General features: G+C 39.6%; 1 protein-coding gene across 1 annotated transcript in view; it reads right to left on the bottom strand.

Annotated features, from left to right (window-relative positions):
* PLOD2 (procollagen-lysine,2-oxoglutarate 5-dioxygenase 2) overlaps positions 1-16,665 on the bottom strand; it is a gene marked incomplete at its 3' end in the record, with an annotated part of 58,358 nt that overhangs the window by 26,529 nt on the left and 15,164 nt on the right. Inside the window, 6 exon segments of the mRNA XM_080623816.1 lie at positions 4,320-4,417; positions 5,115-5,178; positions 7,189-7,299; positions 8,545-8,713; positions 13,587-13,723; positions 15,186-15,277. Of these exon segments, the coding sequence (XP_080479942.1) occupies positions 4,320-4,417; positions 5,115-5,178; positions 7,189-7,299; positions 8,545-8,713; positions 13,587-13,723; positions 15,186-15,277 (671 nt within the window).

Below are 16,665 nucleotides of genomic sequence, written 5' to 3'. Positions count from 1 at the left end.
GGCTTATGAAATTTAAGATAAAAAGAAAAAAACAAACCAAAACCAAACAACCCTAGAAAAACCACCAAGCAAGCAAACAAAATTAGCTGCTAGAAGACCTTCTTCTTCTATTTACAAAACTATATTCTCCTAGCATCTAAATTTATTGCTTCAGTTAAACCAGAAATTTGTTAAAAGTATAACTACTACTAACCTAAACGCGTGTATGACTTCCAAGACACAGACTACAGATCATTCAGCTCTCGAAAGCCGCTAGGCATAATTTCAAGGAGAAATTCTTTTCCCAAAGCTGAGAATCATCAACACTTTACACAAAACACAGACATATGAAAAACACATAGAAAAATGTAGAAGATAGATGCCCAGATGACGCATTTTTGACAAGCCATGCCAAGATTCAGAAGCCAACCAAGGGTATACATTTTAAAGCAGCATCTAGCTTTTTCACACAATTTGATTTGGCACTGAACAAAGTATGTACTTTTTCTGTCGATGGGCTGCCTGGGCTGCCCTGTCCTCCTGGATTCCATAGAAAGTTTGTGCAGAACTTCACTCCTTTCTACTGCCATTTGCAATGTTAAAGGATCTCTTAGGCTAGGGAAAGGCTGTCTGAGGGAAGGCTGCTATTCATTCCTGCTCTACTGCCCTCAAAAAAATGGAAGGATAAAGTACAGTTTTGCATAGAAAAAACATTCCAGTCCAGTACTCAATTTGCATTTTATCGTAGTCTGGGTGCTCGCTCACACATACTGAAAATCACTCTAGACAGATTATAAATAGAATTGCTTGAACTTAATTTCATAAACTCCATAAAAATAAGTATTTTACAAAAAAGCCATCGCACTTGAGGAAAAAGAAAAGAATAAAAATATTGCATGTTGGGATAGTTTAGTATCCATTTCAACGAAATGTCTCTGACCAATGCTATTTAGTAACCTGCAAATTGAAGATAGTGAATACAAAAGAGAAAGTTCTTATAAACAAAAAACTTGGAGTTTATTTTGGGAATTACTTTAATGCTACTTTATTTACCAACTAGTGAAAACTTTTTCCAATCCTATTATACTATTTTCCTCTTAATTCTATGTTTAAAACAGAAGAATCTAATCATGATGACAAAGTGATATATATATATATATAGCAAGAGTTCCCTCTTTGTTTTTAAAACATGAACATATGCAGAAATGGAATTTTGTTTAATGCAGCATAATCATGGAATAGTATAAGGAGTTCTAACCTAAACTGCTTGCCCGGCTATAAAATACAGTACCTTTCTTTTCACTGGCAAAGTGTCAGCAAAGCCAGTGATGATAGATCATTTGAGGATTTAATTGAGCCAAAAATAACTACAGCAACATGGAAGAAACTGATCATACATTTCACCACTACTAAGTAGTTGTAAGCCAAACAGATAATGGCATCATTATATTCTCTAGTTCCAGAGATGAAATAAAGTGCAAAAAAAAATATGAAGCAGCAGTCGTTGGGATATTAATAAGTTTTAAATTTTATTTCATTCTCCTGGATAAGAAGAGCTTTTCTTTCTGAAAATAAGGAGCTACACTAAGGAACATGTATTCAGAAGAAGTCAGGAAGTACCCATTCCCAATAATTCAGCCAACAGAGGCTATTACAAATGATACATCTTTACACTTCTTTGCCATATAATAACTGTGCCAGTTGCTCTGGACCACTGAATCCGTATACATGCACAGAATCATAGAATCATAGAATAGTTAGGGTTGGAAAGGACCTTAAGATCATCTAGTTCCAACCCCTCTGCCATGGGCAGGGACACCCCACACTAACCCATGTCACCCAAGGCCTCATCCAACCTGGACTTGAACACCACCAAGGATGGAGCATTCACAACCTCCCTGGGCAACCCATCCCAGTGCCTCACCACGCTCACAGTAAAGAATTTCTTCCTTATATCCAATCTAAACTTCCCCTGTTTAAGTTTGAACCTGTTACCCTTTGTCCTGTCACTACAGTCCCTGATGAATAGTCCCTCCCCAGCATCCTTATAGGCCCCCTTCAGATACTGGAAGGCTGCTATGAGGTCTCCACGCAGCCTTCTCTTCTCCAGGATGAAAAGCCCCAACTTTTTCAACCTGTCTCCATGCGGGAGGTGCTCCAGTCCCCTGAGCATCCTCGTGGCTCTCCTCTGGACTTGTTTCAACAGTTCCATGTCCTTTTTATGTTGAGGACATCAGAACTGCACACAATACTCCAAGTGAGGTCTCACAAGAGCAGAGTAGAGGGGCAGGATCACCTCCTTCAACCTGCTGGTCACGCTCCTTTTAATGCAGCCCAGGATACAGTTGGCTTTCTGGCCTGCAAGCGCACACTGCCGGCTCATGTTCATTTTTTCATCGACCAACACCCCCAAGTCCTTCTCTGCAGGGCTGCTCTGAATCTCTTCTTTGCCCAACCTATAGTTGTGCCTGGGATTGCTCTGACCCAGGTGTAGGACCTTGCACTTGGCATGGTTAAACTTCATAAGGTTGGCATCAGCCCACCTCACAAGCGTGTTGAGGTCCCTCTGGATGGCATCCCTTCCCTCCGGCGTATCAACCGAACCACACAGCTTGGTGTCATCGGCAAACTTGCTGAGGGCGCACTCAATCCCACTGTCCATGTCACCGACAAAGATGTTGAACAAGATCAGTCCCAACACCGATCCCTGAGGGACACCACTCGTTACCGGTCTCCAGCCAGACATTGAGCCATTGACCACAACTCTCTGAGTGCGGCCATCCAGCCAGTTCTTTATCCACCGAGTGGTCCACCTATCAAATTGATGTCTCTCCAATTTAGAGACAATGATGTCATGTGGGACAGTGAATCTGTCAGAACAGCTACTTCACAGGGCAGATAGTGCTCTACCATGAAACCAAAGTTCATGAGTCATGAGTCTATTGTGAGCAGTGATCAATGACGCTGAAGATGCAAAAAGCAAGCCATGGATGTGTATATACATTATACTTTCTTTTTACACTTTTTTTTTCCTACATATATTTTCTAAATATGTGTATACAAACCCACACCAAGGTCTGTGGTAGGATCAGATGTGCTACTGTTTCATGCCCCAGCCTGTTACTCTTGGTTAGATTTTTCTCCCCCTAAAAACCTATTCTTCCGATTACCGTTTAATAACCAGATAAACATTCTTCACTAGCTTCAAAAAATGTTTTGTGATAGTGAACATGTTAACATAGGCTTACTCTTTTCTAATATTCCATGCTACAATGAATTTGGGAGCAGAATGAGTTGTTTCAGCATGATATCAAGTTACAACACAACATCCTTGTCTCTAAACTGGAGAGACAAGGATCTGATAGATACACCACTCACTGGATAAGAAACTGGCTAGATGGTTGCACTCAAAGAGTTGTGGTTAATGGCCTTATGTCTGGGTGGGAATAAGCGATGAGTGGCATTCCTCAGGGGTCAGTACTGGGACCAGCACAGTTCAACATCTTTGTCCATGACATGGACAGTGGGATTGAGTGCACCCTCAGCAAAGCTGCTGATGACAGCAAGCTGTGTGGTGCTGTCAACATGCTGGAGGGAAGGGATGCTATCCAAAGATCCAAAGGGACCTTGACATGCTTGAGAAATGAGCAAGTACAAACCTCATGAAGTTCAACAAAGCCAAATGCAAGGTCCTGCATGTGGGCCGGAATAATCCCAAGCAAAAATACAGGCTGGGTGGAGAATGAACTGAGAGCTGCCCTGCAGAGAAGGACTTGGGGTGTTGGTCAGTGAGAAGCTCAACATGACCTGGCAATGTGCACTTGCATCCCAGAAAGCCAACCATATGTTGGGCTGCATTAAAAGAAGCATGACCAGCAGGGCAAGAGAAGCGATTCTCCTCCTCTACTCTACTCTTGTGAGACCCCATCTGGAGTCCTGCGTTCAGCTCTGAGGCCCCAACACAAGAGGAACACAGACTGGTTGGAGCAAATCCAGAGGAGGGCAACACACACGATCAGAAAGCTGGAGCATCTTTTCTATACACACAGGCTGAGATAGTTGGGCTCGTTCAGCATAGAGAAGAGACAGCTCTGGGGAGACTTTAGAGCAGCCTTCCAGTACCTAAAGGGGACCTACAAGATGCAGAATGATACAGTGACAGCAGAATAACATGATGGAGAAAGCTATCAGAATGGAGGTTTACCCTTGAAATTCTTATTGACATCAATTGGAAATAAGCAGTGGTGGTGTGCTATGATTGTTTCAGACTCTTTCATTGTTATTTATTCCTCTATTAAAGTTGCCATCTTTGCACAGAAGTAAAACAAACTGTCACTCACTTTAGTTGGACCATTTCCATGAATAGTGACTGGTAATGTGTCGTACACTGAATTCCTTGCTCTTACTTTTCCTTCTTCAAACTTCAAAAGGACTTCATCTGCAAATCACAGATCGTACGGTAATAACAGTTTATAAATAAAAGCTATAGTTTCAGAGTTCTTTAAGTTCTTGATGATACAATATACTTTGGTGTTGTTATCATTGTCAATGTTATTTATTTGGAAGCTTTTGTTCATTTTTTTTAACTAGATCTTTAAGCTAACTAACTTTGGGCAAATAATATAGAGAAATCATAGTTATTATCATAGTTATTTCAGGTATGGTCTTTTTTTTATTTTTAGAGTTTAAATGTAAGAAAGGAAGTTTGCACAGATGCCATCTTCAGTTTAAATTCATGACAGCTGAATAAAGGAAATCCTGCATTATTCCACATTCCATGTCATTACGCATAGTCATTTGTTTTAGAACACCTAAAACGCAATTTTCATTACTAATCTTACTCCTGTAATTAAGTTTGTGAAAGGCAAAAGGAAAAATAGCTCTTAACTTTGTGTTTTTACTGCTAACTTCAGTTATTGAAAACTTTTTTTCTGTTTTTAAACCAAGTATTTTATCAGTGGGAGAAAGCAATTAATATTAAACTCAAATGACCTGTAACTGATCTGGTAATCAGGTTTACCGATCCAAATATTTCATTAAAACAAGCATATGCTTAGGGAATTATAAATACTGATAAGCAAATGAAGTGTTAATAACATTTAATACAACACACAACATGCAAATCACACACTTACCAACAGCTCCATTTAGGGTCTGGAAAATTGCACATTTGTGGTCCAAAGTAATGTTAAAACGTTCCTGAAATAAAGTTCACAGTTACTGAAGCATTCTAAAAGCCAGTGTTTTTTACAGTAATGTTGCAGTTACATTGCAGTGGCAGCAAGTAACCAGGCAAAACTACTCTACATATTCAGCTCTCAGATATAATTATTAGTTTTATACTGTTAAGTTTTTCTGTATTTCTGAGTTGTGTAACTGTATAGCAGCCAGTTTTATAAATGCAAAAAATTTATCTATACTTAAGGGATAGAGGTCATAACTCTCCAAAGAAACTACAATTTGGCAATATAAGCCAAAGAAAATTTGTGTTTTATCCTAAAAAATAACTAAATTAGCAAGTCTAGTCTTACCCAAGCAACAAAACATACTATGTTTCATAGTCCCAAAAATATAAAAGCCAAATCTAAGTATCATGTCAGAATAGAAAACACCAGTGGTTTTAGAACATGTTCCTAATACTGTATTATTAATCCCACCTAGATTCTTCTTTAAAGTACCATGTTTTTAAGTTTTAACACGTTGATCAACAAGTATATAACCTTTAAAACACACTTAAAAACCCTTACATATGTAACATTCTGGTTTGGTCTTCCAAAATTTGTTACAGCATTGGACAATACTGTACAGAGAATTGGTGCTAATGTATAGTGCAGCATCCTGAGCTAAGCACCACGGAGGCATTTTGAATCACAGTGCAATAGTGCACTGTGAAGTACACATTTTTTTTTGTCTAGAAGACAATCTATTTAGACAGGTAATCATATTACTTTTGATTCTGGTCAGCTTTAATGTCTCTACACCCTGCCCTTTCAATTGCATACATAGCATCTGACTTAACTTGCATAAAATCAATTTAAACATTAAGGACTGAAACAAATGTCCTACGAGGAGCAGCTAAGGACTTTGGGTTTATCTGGTTTGAAGAAAAAGGTGCTGAGGGGTGACCTCACTGCTCTCTACGATTTCCTGAGAAGGCGAAGTGGAGAGAGGTGCTGATCTCTTCTCCCTGGGATCCAGGGATAGGACACATGAGAATGGTTCAGATCTGCATCAGGGGAGGTTTAGACTTCATCTCAAGAAGCATTTCTTTACCGAGAGGGTGGTCAAACACTGGAACTGGCTTCCTAGAGAGGTGGTCAATGCCCCAAGCATCAGAATCAAGTTTTTAAGGGACAGTGCCCTTCATAATGTGCTTTAACTTTTGGTCAGCCCCATACCGGCCAGGCATTTGGACTAGATCATCACTGTAGGTCCTTTCCACCTAAAATGTTCTGCTTTATTTCTGCACTTGTATCTAAACATGCCTGATGTTTCAGGCATAACTTAGTGGAAAAACATATATGTGATTCAGAAACTTCACATCTGCCTTAAGCTTATAAATGCTCAAAATCAACCTCAAATACTGCAGTATCAGCTTCTAAAGGTTTTTCTGCATCAATACATGGTTAACTTTCCTTTTTCCAGCATCAGGGCCATAGCTCTGACATCTATCATGCTTTAATGCTCCTACTCAGCAGAGAACTTTGTTAAGCTAGGGGACAGAGAGGTCTTCACCAAAAATTTATGACGCAGCTTTATTGAACCTATCTGCACAAAAAGCTGAAGAGTCAGAGACAGCTGCAGGCAGGAGCTGAAATGGCAGCAAGCCAAAATATAAAACACTGGATCAGCAAGTAGTTCAGTGACACCCTGAAAAAACGCCACATTCTCCGGCTGTCAAACTGCCAAGTACATGGGACCCTCATTGAGATGAATGTGCCTGCTCATATACCTCAGAGCTATTATTTCTAACAACGAAGCACAACCTGCCTGGATCTGCAGACAGCCTGAATAATATATCAAGTCATGACCCTTTGGAAGCCTGTTCATCACTCCGACAGGAGGAACCTCCGGAGGACAAACACAACTGTCAATATGGCACTCAGGAATAAAGAGAAAGCATTCCTTTTATTTTTGTCTCCTGATTTTTTATGAGGAGCAGCATGTTATTTCAAGCGGAAAGAAATGAGAAAGCCAGTCACTACCTACCCTTGCCAATGGGTCAACATAGATTTTAGTGTAAAACAGCTGGTCATCATCATTATCCTGCAGATTCCATTGCTGCACGATACGATTTATATATGGAGCATAACCAATAAATCCTGCAATATCACACACACATAAGTTATTTCCATAAAAAAGCACCATTCTGCCAATGCTGCCTGCCAGTCAGGAACTTCATTCTTACTGTTTGGTGCTAGCAAAGGAGAAGTATGAAATTCATACAACTTGGCTCAAAATCCAGTTTTCTTCCTGTCATATGTACCACTTCTGTTTTAGAGAATTCACAACTAAGGCTTATCTTTACACAAATGCTATTTTAAGGGAAAAACTAGGGAACAGATATCTGTTTTGGATGGCCCCGAGAACACCAAAGCATTAGATTACCATTATCCCCAAGACCCCATAGGTGGAAAAAAAGTTTCATTTTCATCAGTCACTTCTTGCTGGCAGAGGAACCTAAATCTAATACTGCCAGAACTACAAAGAGAATTCACTTCAAAACCAATATACGTTATGTTTAAGCCAAAACAGCAACAACAACAAAAAAAACAAACACACAAAAAGAAAAAAAACACGCAACAACAAAACCAAACAAAAAAACAATATGCAGATAGGTGAGATAAAGAAGGGAGGGAAAGAAACGGGGACATTCCCAGGTCCGCAACCTGTCCATGTACCTAGGAAGTGACATACGCTATGCTCTGCAGCAGTTAAACAGTATCAGTGTTAGTGCCTGTACTAATCAACTGCAAAATTATTACCAAAGCTCCCATTTAAGTTAAGGAGGATTCCAGAATTAACACATCACTGAGGTTAACAGGAGTAACTAGCATTTCTTTTGGAAGAAACTGCCTTAGCCATGCTGATGGGCCAGGCAGAGCTACCAGCACATCTATAACGTATGCAGAGATCACCAGGAACAAGGTAGCCAGGTCAGGAAACTGTGATGCAGCTAAACTGTGCCTATAAATGCCATGTACTGCTTTGACTGCACTTGCACACTGGATTGTTTCTGAAGTAGATTCAGTCAGTGGCAGTTGGGTCACCCCTGTACAGCACTTCATAGCAAGACACAGTTGCTTGCTCGGCCATCACTTTATTTACCTGCTTTTTACAAGTTATCGACAGCAAATACTATGTAAGTTTGAATGAAAACTGTTCTTGAGCACAGAAGAGAAGCTATCTGACTGGCAAGGAAGACAGCAAAGAGGAGGACAGCAAAACTAGTCCTCAATTTTACACTTCGGGAATTCAGGAACAGTTTCCCATGCAAATATATAAAACAGTTGACAGAAACAAGTCATGTTCAAGTTCAACGACTCATTATATTCAAGAATCACACTTGCCTCCTGAGTTCAGGAATCGTTTTCCACTCCGGACAACAGGATACTTGTCAGCTAGCCTTTTATCCGGCCAAATTAGCCCATCTGCTGCAAACACCACTTTATGATTAGTTTCCTGAAATTTCTTTAACAGTTCTTCAGGACCCCCCGCAAAAATAACATCATAACTGAAAATAAAGAAAAGATACCCATTACACTAGTTTAATCTTAATACTTCTGTATTCACAGTAACAAGTGGTTAGACTATTCATGTTTTTTAAATCATACAAACAGCCCTCTGATTCTGAAAAATTACATTAATCATGTTTTACCACCATGTATTTTTAAACCTTACATATTCTGGACATTCTTTCTTCTTCAGATTTAGGCAACCCAAAATCAATTTTCACATATCATGTATTTCAATTAAAAAAAAAAATACATTATTTTTTCCTTTGGAAAACTTTTTATGTGTTCATGAACAACTACGAAAAAATAAAAGAAAAAATATCAAAATTTAGCAGATGAAATACAGTTGGACTGAAAGATAATTTAGGTATCTGTCACTCAGAGACTCTAGATGAACTTGTTCCAAAACACAACAGTACTTTCTTCTGAAAAGTCTTATCAAGAATGTACCTAGGTATTTCTTAATGAAGTCTAGTTGCCCATAAACTTAAACTGAGTTATATCCTGTCAATATACAGCTTTCTCCTTCAATCTCTCTAATGTGCTGAAGTCTTCAGGAGGCTTTAAACTTTACAACTATTTATAAAAAACTCCACCTGCTTTTATGTGTTTGTCAGATTTGACTCCCACCTCCAATTGAGGACAAAGACCTAAAGTTGGAGGGCTCATCTATAAAAAAAGAAGTTACCCATAACCAAAGGTCAACATCACCCCAAAACAGAAACAAACATGCATGGGTTTGGCTAAGGTCATTTAAGAACGCAGTATCACAAGCCTTGTGGTTTCTTCTTGTTGAAACATCTAAATCAATGGGTCTTGAGGGATGGAAGACTGGAGAGATAACACAAAACCTCAAAGTATGCATAAATTATTAAATTATTCAGAGTATAAAAAGTTCTTTCTTTGTGCTTAAGATCTACATATAACGGCATTAATGTGAAAACCACTTCAAGGTTCATTTTACACAACATAAAACCATGACAAGTAATGTTGGAATCATGTCCCAGATTAGACTCTGGCTGAGGAAGCAGAATGGCAGCATCTCAGCCCCACAGCTTCCTCATCTGAATGCAGGTATATTCATCTTACTCCACACATCTACCTTTATGAACTTAAAATCATAAGCCCTGACAGAGGGCAAAGGAATGGTACAGCAACCAATAATCAAAAGATCTAACCTTGACCAAGATTTTGTCCTTGCAAAGTCTTTCAGCTGGGCTAAGGAAGACAGCAATACCTTCACCTGCAGTACACAGAACTTTCTGCGCTGCGATTTATTAGCCCGCAATAGTGCCAACAGACCAACTATTACTGACTTCTGGTACTTCTTTATTACAGTTTTGAAATTATTTAAAATGCCTTTTCTTCAAAGGATATTTCATGCAATTGGCCTAAGAGAACTCAACAACACCTGACTTACAAATGCAAAAGAGAGCATTGCCACTGCAGAGAAAAGAATGAATCCTGGAGAGGAAGTGTGTTATGTAGTCTATATAAAGTAAGTGGGTTTCTGAAAACTCACTGTTATGTTTTTCTGTAACTTTGGCAGAAGAATGTATGAAAAAAATATTGTACATTTTGAAGCTTCCCCAGTTTTGCAAAAACTGCCTGTTTCTGCCCAAATATACAGGAATACACTTCCCTCCCTTTTTCCATTCAATTGGTCTAACCTGATTCAAAGCCAGAATGAGCCTGAAGAACAAGCAAGAAACAGGAGACAAGTCAAAAATAGACAAAACCAGAAATCTGTCTGAGGCTTTAACTTAATAGCTTATGGCAGGCTGTGCTTTTCCTCTTTGATCAGGTTAGTGCTGCTGCTGCAATGACTTACAGCTGTAATATTGCTTCCAAGGACTGTCATTCTGTAAAAGAAAGCCAAAGTTGAGCAAAGTCCTGGGCTAGCCACAGGATCTGCTTGTAAAAGGGACACACTACTTAATACAGCACAGTCTATAATGGAAACACAGTACAGAGCTATTAAACTGCATTACCAATTATTGTAAACTTTACACACTAATGGATATTATGCAGGAGTAAGAATCCTGCACGGATGCAGGTCTACACCATTAAACCCACCACAAAACGGGTTCTGGGACTATCCTTGACAGTTTATACTGTTACTATGAGTGATCCACAAAGAATCACAGAATCAGCTAGGTTGGAAAAGACCTCTGATATCACAAGTCCAACTGTTACCTCAGGACTGCCAAGGCGACCACTAAACCGTGTCATTAAGGGCCTTGTTCAAAACACGGGTTTTGAACACTTCCAAGGACAGTGATTCCATCACTTTCCTGGGCAGCCTGTTCCAATGCCTGACTAATCCAGGTAATTTACTTCACACCATCTTAAACTGTAAATATTTTAGCTACACTCAAAGGGAAAAAGAGTATACCAGGTAAGACACACAAGATGATGAACTTGCTATAGATCAGTTCTCTTCAACATGACTTACTTTACACAGGGCTTCAAAATTTGACAGGGAAGAAAAAATGTGGATTTTTCCATGAAAATGCAAACTGCCTTGGCAAGCTGGAAAAGCTCAGACAATCTTTTATTTAGTCTTCATAAATCCTTCTGATTAAGTTGAAAGCAAGAAGAAGAAAGATGGGGGGGGGGAGGGGGGGAGGAGAAAAAAGAAAACAAAGTTTCCACAACTCCAGTACCATTTCCTGAAGCTCCCAGATGGCAGATGTTTGGGGCTAGAATCCACCCATCCCTCCTCCTCTTGCAGCAGCAAAGCATCCCAGCTACACACCCAACAACACAAGGAAATGTCAAAGATGGCTTAGGTCCTCTGGAATTGTAAACGCAGTTTTTTCACCCACAACTTTTGTAACAAGAACTTGTTACTACTGGGGCTGCAGGTTAAGAGCTCAAAATACAAGTGAGAGGGATTACTAGTAACCAGAAATTCAGGTCCTATATCTCATCTTATTTAACTGGACTATTCAGCCACACAGCCATTCTGTCATCTATACTGTATCCCCACTGGCATGACATCTTAACCACTTTGAGATATGTATAAAATGTAATTATCCCTTACTTTCTGAAAGATATTTAAGGGGAGAGGAAGGAATCAAAAAAAAAAAGGTCAAAACAAAACAAAGGCTTCAAAAATCTTCCAGAACACAAACAGACGGCTGTGAGAGTTCTGGATGAACAGTCAAAGCATCAACCATTTTATCCAGTCTACACTGGCCATTAGCCAGTTCAACCTGAAATGGTCCAAAGTAAACCAGTAGTTAGCTCTTGCAAAAACAAGCCTAATTTAAATAGCATTCCATCTGCAGGCAAAGCATTTTGCTATCTGCACCTAGACACAAGCTATCCACAGAAGTTGTACAAAATTTGTCCAGAATTGTGAGCCATGAAAAAATTGCTCAAAAAAAAAAAAAAAAAAAAAAAAGGCAAGAACCCAAGTTTAAGGAAACAGCTCACTAGGATTTACTTGCCTAGTTACAGTAAGTAAACCAGACATTTCCTCTCCCTGCCCCCAAGATTAATATTCCAAATGCTTCACCATGAATGTAACAAAAAACACGTGAAAAATAAAGGAAGTTCACTGTATTTGTCTTTTCCAAAGTTACAAACACATTGATCAACATTTAAAAATTGCAAACTAGGATTCTTAGAAATTAAAGAGCTCATGAGAATAAAAATATAAGGCTAGAATCAGCAAACTATTTTTTTTCTATCTGGAATCAATTCCACCAACTTTAAATCAATATGTACTTGGGATTATAGACCTCAAGAACTTGGGTGGCCTTAAATCCTGTGATTCTTCATGACAAAATAGATTATGGCATCTGCACTTCAACACACACGGTCCTCTGTATTCTCTCATCCATGCCAGCAGACAGCCTGCCTCTCAAGAGAATAAACTATGTTGGAGAAGAATTTGAGCTGTACTCAAATTTGATTAAAAAACTTGCACATTTCACCATATAGGAAGAAAACAGTGATGAATCAGGATAATAAATTAAAAACCAAAGACATTCAATGTAAGTAGCAAATACCTGATTCATCTGAGCATTTAATAAAGAACAAAATTATCTCCCAAATTAATTTAAAAAGTGCATGACCAGTTAGACCACACTGTGAACAAACATGCAATATTTACTTTTAGAAAGATAATTTTTCCACTTACCAATTAGGAGGTGGAGGGAAAGGGGAAGCAGAGGAAAGCAATGGAAAAAGTAGGATTTGAACACGTTTGAGCTCCCTGTTCTCTGTGACAGGGAGAAACCTATCTAGTCTCCAGTGAGGATGTTTAAGCATAGCTGTTCTATGAGCTATAATCTGGCACCTGCAGCAGCACTGTCTCCTCATCTTTCCATCATGCAGGCAGTGGGGTATATATCTGGCACCATACCTCTTGTTTCAGTCCTCTAACATGTAAAAGAAGCTTTCCTGTTAAATGCTTTCCTCAGAGGCCCATTTTCAAGCTTCCTCCATATCACTGTTACTTCATGGAACAAGATCATGCTTTGGTCCCTACTAGCCACTTTATTTCTGGAGCTGCTTTTGCTCCCCTCCTCCATTCCACACTCCTAGCCTGCAGCCACGTCTAGCTCTCACTGCAGCAGAGAGGACAAAGGCTTGCCTAAAAGCCTGTCAGCTCCCAAAAACTAGTCTTTCAGCCCCTCAAGACAGCAGACCTGTGAACAACTCTTACATCTGTAAATCTGTTTAAAAAGTAATGATTGCTCTTTGAGCAGCCTATTTTTATAAAAGGAGAAAAACGGAAGCAAACTCTCTCAAGCAAACAGTAAGGGGGAAAAGCAGCATGCAACTTTCAGCATGTCAGGCATCGACTTTTGCATGCCTGCTCAGACTAAAATGTAAAGACAAAAAGCCAGGCTTGCTCACCATTCAACAAACATTACAACCAAGTCCTCCTGATCAGCATAGCTTTCTATGCCTTCTTTCAGTAACCGAACTTTCTGCCCTCCACCAATAGAATTAGGCAGCTCCCCACCTTTCCACTCTTCACCTTTTCCAAGTACCTGGAAGAAGGAAAAAAAAAGCTTTTTTGCTAGTATCCAAAAATAAGCAGGATCTTATTGAAAACAGATGTTAAAGCAGAAGCAACATATTAAAGCATAACAAGCCAGCACTTCCAGCATCATAAGTTTTCCATGTCTGAAGCAGCATTCAGCACAATGACATCACTGCAAAAACATGAGACATTTCTTAAGCAAGCACGAATTGAGCAATTGCCTGCTACCACCGTTTATTCAAATTAGTCTCCTTCAGACGGGGGAAAAAAAAAAAACCAGCCCACAACAAACACTAATAATTGTTTCAAAAGTTGTATTAAAAACAGTGAGTGAGACCTTTAAAAGTCAATGCAATCACTTTGGGAACAGGAAGCTTAAGAGAGCTTGGTGGATCAGGGTATTACTAACTCAAATCACAAGCTCCAATCTTTCTCAGATCCCTCCAGAACACTTTCTGTACGGAAAGGATAGGTTCCCCTATCTGGTGGTTGCCAAAATCAGCTAAACAAAACTCCTCCCCAGCCAAGCACTATGGCAAATTACAGCTCAAAAAATAACAAAAACACTTAAACTTTTTGTGGGTTTTGAACATAATGTTTTTGGAACTCAAAACCTGGAAGAACTGCACTGCATGAAGCTTTGGACAAATCTGCAAAGTAAATAGATATGCCCAGAGCTCAGGCTTCCTGGGTGCCTTAGTACAGCCTTATCATATCAGGAAAAGTTCTCTCAGTCTCCCAAGTTCAGTGGTTCAAGTCAAACTTCAAAGAGTCAAATAATTTCCTATTTATGGTGGAGACACTGTCATAAGTAAGCAGAAAAAATTCGTAACACCAGCAATTCCTGGATTTTCTCTTGCAGAGCAATTTGTGGGGAAAGTTTAGAAGAGGTTTAGTGCCTCCCATTTTCCCAAGGTTATGCAGAGGCCAATCTCAGAATGTGACGTGGAGATATGGAGCAAGAATGATAGAAACATTTTGTCCTCTCAGAGAATTACAGGTTCCTGGAAAATACAGAGAAACCTTCAGTTGTGGTCCTCCTTCCCCACAGCAGAGATCTGGCTTTGTTTAAGGAGGAAGGAGACAATCAAAGCCCTTTGAGCACAGTACTGCTTCCAGAAGTATTAATTCAAACAAAATCAGACACACTGAAGAGCAAGGCTGTATGACAAATCATGACAGAATCTTTTAGTCACTGAGGACACTGATCACAATAGCTACTGATCTTTAAAATAGTTCCTCAGGCAGTGAAAGAAGCACTCTCTCATGGCTGTTCAGATGGGAACCAACAGGTAAGCAACAGGGAGAGCAGCATGGCCACATGCAAGTGCTCTACCTGCCCCTGAGCTGTGTAGTTGTTTTATTTTGCTGCAGCATGCAAGGAAGCTAATGCAATTTCAGTTGCTATTGCACTGTTAGTGTCTTAAAGGCTGTGTAGTATGAATATCTGGTATGAAAACATACAATACCTTTACTGTGTAGTTGAAGTGCTTTGCAGTTTGCATGAAACGGTGAAAGCCATCAGGTTCTTTAGTTGCTACAGTAAAAACTAGTAGTTTATCTAAGGGAGAAAAACACGGAACGTGTATTAGTATGTTCTCAGGCCACAGTTTATAACAAAAAAATGCACTGGACAGCACTGGATCAGGGGACTTGCATCTCATTCCAAGTCAGGAGGCAAATACATGGTCATATTATAGGCTTGAGACATTATCAAACAAGTACTACTATTGACAAGGGTGCTGTATCTAAAATTATCCCCAGGAAGAGGAAGCAAAGAAAGCTATCTACTCTTGTAAACAACTAACTCAAGACATGAAAATGAAGCTAGTATGACTACTGGACAGGAAGGAATCTTCAAAACAAAAATAACTTGTTACTTTTCAGTCTGAGCTAATCCTGTGATCTCTTATCACAGGACTGAATGATACCAGAGAAATTACCCAGCCTTGGTAATTCCCCTGAAAGAAAGTGTTCATATTCTTCATAAAAACAGGGGGGAAAAAAAACCCAAAACCAAAAAACAACAACTATGGAAACCAGTCCCTCAACAGGCAGCATTTAATGCTTTTAAGTCCTTGGGCAACAGAAAAGAGCAAGGGTTTTGTTTTTTTTTTTTATTCAGAGCCTCTGTAAATTACAGCAGTGCCCTCTTACTGCACGCAGGCAAATGACTGCAACCAATTTCCTTTTCATATCCCAGGGCTTTTGACATAGTTCAAATGATGCCATGCATTCCCACTAACCAGCTTCCCCATTAAACTACTGAACAACATTCAGCACCCTGTGTAATATACTGCATAATCAAAGCACGTAATTCAAAGCTGTAAGAAAGACAGTACCACTATCCAACATCAGGTATTTAATCAGACCAGCCTGGATCCCAGAGCACACTGCAGTTCCCCAATTTAGTCTGAGTTCAAGCAACAGCTGCCCTCTAAACAGAGCCCATGAGATCAGTCCTTACAAGAAAGTAAAATTTATCGCCTCTAATGAACATTCCAGATACAGTGCCTGTTGTTGCCTCACTTTCCCAAAAAACATCCTCTGGGTTTATCTTCATCAGCACAGTTAACGCATGCTAAAAGTGGTTGCCATGAAAAACATTTCATTAACCCTTCAGCCTTGTCCACCACCACAGATGTAGCAGGCTAAGAATTCTGGTAAGACAGTTTTAGAAGATTAATTGCTCCATCTTTTTCTCACTTAAGTGGCAGTAGTCTTTTGCAGGCAAGAATCAGAAGGAAATCCCTTGAGTACATCTCAGGAGGGTAGGAGGACCTCCACAGAGGATTCCAGTGCAATACGTTCACAGACACACTGACTAACGGACAGACTTAAGAAATCCCTTGAGTACATCTCAGGAGGGTAGGAGGACCTCCACAGAAGATTCCGGTGCAATGTGTCCACAGACACACTGACTAACGGACAGACTTAAACACAGCAATA

This window comes from Psittacula echo, assembly GCF_963264785.1.
Source record: "Psittacula echo genome assembly, chromosome: 7".
NCBI classification, from domain to species: domain Eukaryota; kingdom Metazoa; phylum Chordata; class Aves; order Psittaciformes; family Psittacidae; genus Psittacula; species Psittacula echo.
This window is presented reverse-complemented; position numbering and strand designations above follow the sequence as displayed.